At 37.0% G+C, this 5,134-nt stretch overlaps 1 protein-coding gene across 2 annotated transcripts in view; it reads left to right on the top strand.

The window, feature by feature from the left end:
• Abca5 (ATP binding cassette subfamily A member 5) overlaps positions 1-5,134 on the top strand; it is a 97,332-nt gene that overhangs the window by 49,318 nt on the left and 42,880 nt on the right. For both annotated transcript variants that reach the window (XM_008843221.3, XM_029568369.1), the window contains 4 exons: positions 461-599; positions 1,851-1,941; positions 2,115-2,254; positions 4,936-5,055. In XM_008843221.3, coding sequence (XP_008841443.1) covers positions 461-599; positions 1,851-1,941; positions 2,115-2,254; positions 4,936-5,055 — 490 coding nt within the window. The remainder of the gene's footprint in view (positions 1-460; positions 600-1,850; positions 1,942-2,114; positions 2,255-4,935; positions 5,056-5,134) is intronic.

Here is a 5,134-nt window from a genome sequence, read left to right as displayed (position 1 = left end):
GCCAATTTAAATATGAGTAAAAAACCCTGATTTGGGGGTTGAAAATAATAACTTTAAGTTTTAAAAATATTTTATTTTTATTTAATTTAATTAATTAATTTAATTTAATTTTTTTTTTCTTTTTGAGACAGGGTCTCCCTGTATCCCCAGCTGGAACTCACTATGTAGACTGGGCTGGCCTTATTTTTATTTTATGTGTATAAGTTACAGCCTACATGTCTGTAACTGTACCTGTGTTGTGCAGTGCCCTTAGACAGAAAAGGGCATTGGATCCTCTGGAACTGGAGTTATGGATGGTTGTTAGCCACCATGTGGCTGCTGGGAATAGAACCCAGGTCCTCTGCAAGAGCAGCCAGTGCTTTCAAATGCCGAGCCATCTCTCCAGCCCCATACCTTTTCAGTGTCCATAGAATTTTTAAATATTTTGGTTTCCTACTTTTCTGTTTCCCTTTTCACCCAGATACTACTGCTAGATGAGCCAACGGCAGGAATGGACCCTTGTTCCCGTCACATTGTTTGGAATCTTTTAAAATACAGAAAGGCTAATAGAGTAACAGTGTTTAGTACTCATTTCATGGATGAAGCTGACATTCTTGCTGGTGAGATTTTTGCTTTGTTTTTAAAAGATAAGATCATGGGCCTGAAGGGAGAGAGACATAGAAATGCTTAAATCCTTAGAAATAGAGAAAGTACTATCTAATGGTATATATACTATGTAAAAAAGATTTTTAAACATTAAAAATTAGGTGTTTTTGTGTTCAGTATTTCCCATACCATCCTCTGTTTCAGTGATTTCCTGAAAGAAGTCATGGTATATTTTGCATATTGTAATATTCATTATACATTAATTTATTTTAGCAAAAGAATATAAACTAATTTTAGCAAAGGGATGAATTCTATGGGGCAAAGTCTAGAGGAAGCCAAGCACAAATTTCCCAGAGTCCCTTCCAGTGAAGTCACACAACACATGTATGAAATATTGTCTGCCAGGGAGATTTGTTAAGAGACTCAGTGTCCGAGATTCTGTGGGGTATTGATCATATAGCTTCTCTCTTTCAACACATAAAACATTTCAGACCCCTGAAAGGAAAGCAGGTGTTCAGCATAAACTGTACATTTTTTGTTTGCAGAATTGTGGCATAATGAGACATCCTTATCTGTTTTGAGACTAACAGGAGCGTCCCCAAATCTAGATTCCCAGATGCAAGCCGGGGGCCAGCCCTGTAAGCACATCATTCTAAGAATAGCATTCTCTGGCCTGTTATATTAGCAGTTTTGTGCACAATTTTATTCTAGCACACATGGATAAAAGAATCCAGGTTTAAGTTAGTATGTGGTTTCTAATACCTGTGAGAAGGTCCAAGAGTTTGAAGTCTCGGTGCTTCCTCTTTTGGTGTATAATGCATTGGGTAAGTCATTTCTTCAGTATTTATTTAAAAAGAACCCAACAGACAACATTTTTTTGTTATTTCTGTTCAGTTTTAGGGTACATTTGATTTTATAAGACTCTTATGAAAACTTCTGTACTATTAGCCCTTTAAGAAGAGTCTGAGTTATTTGGAGTAGTATTAAGGAATGTGTACTCTAGAGTCAGACTGCCTGTATACAACTCCTGCCTGGCTTTGTTGTATTAATAGCTCTGTGAGAGATTTCTAAGCAGAGTCTGTTCTGCCTGCCTTGGTGTTCTCACCTGACAGATGGATGAGGCTAGTCCATTGTTTTCCTCTTCAAGTTGCTGTGATGATGAATGTTATAGTACTTGGATATCTTTCATAAAGTTACAAAATATAGATGCCAATTATTAATGCTGTTATTTACTTAGAAATTGAAATGTGAATTTCAATTTGCAGATAGAAAAGCTGTGATATCACAAGGAATGTTGAAATGTGTTGGTTCTTCAATTTTCCTCAAGAGTAAATGGGGGACTGGCTACCGCCTGAGGTAACACACGTTTGTTTAGGACTTTCTTCCTATATTTATACTTATCTATGCTCATTATCTTTAAGATTTGATGTCGTGTGCCTTGACCATGTTTTGTGATGCTAGATTTGATTTAAAGCATTTTGCTTGTTTATTGAATAATCATAAAAATTACAATTTTTGGTTTTCTCTAGCATGCACATAGACAGATACTGTGCTACGGAATCTCTTTCTTCACTGGTTATGCAACATATACCTGGAGCTGCTTTATTGCAGCAGAATGACCAACAACTTGTGTACAGCTTGCCTTTCAAAGACATGGACAAATTTTCAGGTATTTCTTTCACTTTCTTAATTGAATAGGGCTTTTGAATTCAGGGAACAGGTCTTCTTGATTGTCTTTTTTGTATATTTCTCTATGTAACATTCCTATTTCCTGCTTATCAGAGCTAATATTGTTTTGTCTTTGAAAACCTGAAATACTCCACACTGATGTGGCCGTTTTTGTGTTTCTCTTTTTACAAATAGTATGCAGGGAACTAATATGTTAAATTTAATATGTAATGCAAGAAAAACTTAATTGTGTTTACATTGTTAAGAAGAAAAGAAATTGAAGCTGGGTTTGGTGGTTCATGTTTATAAGCACAGCGCTTGGGAGGCAGAGGCAGTAGAAGGATCACCACAAGTAGGAGGCCAATTTGGTCTCCACAGAATGTTCCAGGCCAGCCCGGCCAGGCCTACATAGGGAAACCCTGCCCCAGAAGCTCCCAGAATTTCTTGCAGGTTTCTTGTTGTTAAGAAGAAAAGAAATTGAAGCTGGGTTTGGTGGTTCATGTTTATAAGCACAGCGCTTGGGAGGCAGAGGCAGTAGAAGGATCACCACAAGTAGGAGGCCAATTTGGTCTCCACAGAATGTTCCAGGCCAGCCCGGCCAGGCCTACATAGGGAAACCCTGCCCCAGAAGCTCCCAGAATTGCTTGCAGATTTCTTGAGGATAAAATTGTGTGTGTGTGTGTGTGTGTGTGGTGTGTTTGTATGCACATGTGTGTGTGGGTGCTTGAAGAGGGTATTGGTCCCCTGGAGCTGGAGTTCCCTGGTTGTAAGCCTCTTGACATGAGTGCTGGGAACTGAACTCATCCTCTGAACAGCACTGAGTATTCTTACCTGCGAGTCATCGCTCTAGCCTCTTATTATTGTAATTAAAGCTTTATTTTTAAGCTTTATAATGAACTAAAATTAGTCTTCTTTGTTTGTTTAGGAATTAATAGCCCAAACCATTACCGATGTACGTTGTCAGAATTCCCATAGCATTTATCTCATAACTAGCAGTGTATTTTCTATAGTTGTTTTGAGTTCTTTCAAAAAAAGACACCACTAAGTAATATATATGTGCCAGCCGATGCTCCTTATCTTATTCTGCCTACTAATGGCTACCTCTCTTTCATTATCTAAAAACAATTATATAGCACTTATTTTGTACCAAATGGTCTATGGGCTTTTCACAATTAGTTTATTTAGTCATCTCTGTTTCAACAACTGTGTGAGATAAATACCATTTTTTGGCTTCCATTCCATTTTGTAAGTGAGGAAACCAAAACATAAAAAGATTTAGGAAACTTGCCCAAAGTAACCCAGGTGGAAAGTGAGTGGAGCTGAGGTATGAACCAGGCTGACTGCTTTCAGAATGTATTTGCTTTACTTGGTTGCCGGTAATGATTCTTTGATAAATTGCCACAGTATTTCACTAGATTACAAAGTGTGTTCTTGAAACACCAGGGGATGGATTTAGACCTCTTGAATGAATTTATGAGGTGAATACTTTGTGGTAGTTTTACCAAGAGGTTAATGACATTTTTGACCCTCAGCTTCTCATGTACAGCTTTTTCCAGAGACTATGACATGTGCTATCACAGCAGGTTTAATACAGAAACAATTTTATGAGAACCCGTCTGTCCTCTAAGACAGACATTGAAGAAATAAAACAATGTTCTCTTCTTTTTTTAATTAAAAATTTTTTAGACTGAAAAGTAAAGTAAAATTAAATTGCATAATAGATATATTTTATTTTAAAAACATGTTTTAATATACATGCTATGTTTATCAACTGTCTTATTTTTTTAACATTTCATTTATTATTGTTATTTTATGTGTATATGTGTATTGCTTGCATGTAGGTAAGTGCACCTGTGTCGTGCAATGCCTGCGGAGGTTAGAAGAGGCTATCGGATCCCCTGGGACTGGAGTTACAGACAATTATTAGCTGCCATGTGGGTGCTGAGATTCGAACCCGGGTCTTCTGTAAGAACAACCAGTATTCTTAACTGCTGAGCCATCTCTCCAGCCCCTCATTTCTTAAGTGTTATAAAATACTGTTTTTAATTTACAACATGATAAGGATCTAATTGATGTAGTTTTCATAAATAAAAGTTTTTGTCATTCTTTGCAATTTATAAGAATATTAAAAGTACCCCGAAACCACAAATTTTGAGAACCACTATGCTGGCTGAGTAAATCTGGTCATATTCTAACTTTTTGCTTTTATTTTTTTGAGACAGGGTCTCATACTGTAGCCCAAGTTGGCCTGGAACTCACCATATAGCCATGGGTGACCTTGATTTCATGGACTTCCTCTTGCCTCAGTGTCCAGAGTGCTGGGATTATAGTCATGAACCACCCTGCCTGGTTCATACTCATTTTTTAAAGCTGTTTTAGACCAATTTGTATTATTTTTAAAGGCATTTTAGACTAATTTATATTCACTTTATATTTAATTAGGTGTATGTATATGTGTCTCTGTGTGGGTATGTGACATGAATGTTAGTACTAGAAGAGGCTAGAAGCATCAGATTCCCTGGTGCTAGAAGTGCAGACAGCCATAGGCCACCTGATGTGGGTGCTGGAAACTGAGCTGCAGGAGCAGTGCATGTCTTAACTGCTGAGTCCTCTCTGCAGCCCCAAGATCGACTTTTGATCATATACTTAACTATATATCATTCAACCATCTTTTTCTTTTAGGTTTGTTTTCTGCTTTAGACATTCATTCAAATTTGGGTGTTATTTCTTACGGTGTTTCCATGACAACGTTGGAAGATGTATTCTTAAAGCTAGAAGTTGAAGCAGAAATTGACCAAGCAGGTAAAAACAACTAAAACTAGGACAAAACAAATAATCATATGAAAATACTGATTATATGAACATATGAAGTTTGCATTAT

Source organism: Nannospalax galili, unplaced genomic scaffold (assembly GCF_000622305.1).
Source record: "Nannospalax galili isolate Female #2095 unplaced genomic scaffold, S.galili_v1.0 scaffold781, whole genome shotgun sequence".
NCBI classification, from domain to species: Eukaryota; Metazoa; Chordata; class Mammalia; order Rodentia; family Spalacidae; genus Nannospalax; species Nannospalax galili.
This window is presented reverse-complemented; position numbering and strand designations above follow the sequence as displayed.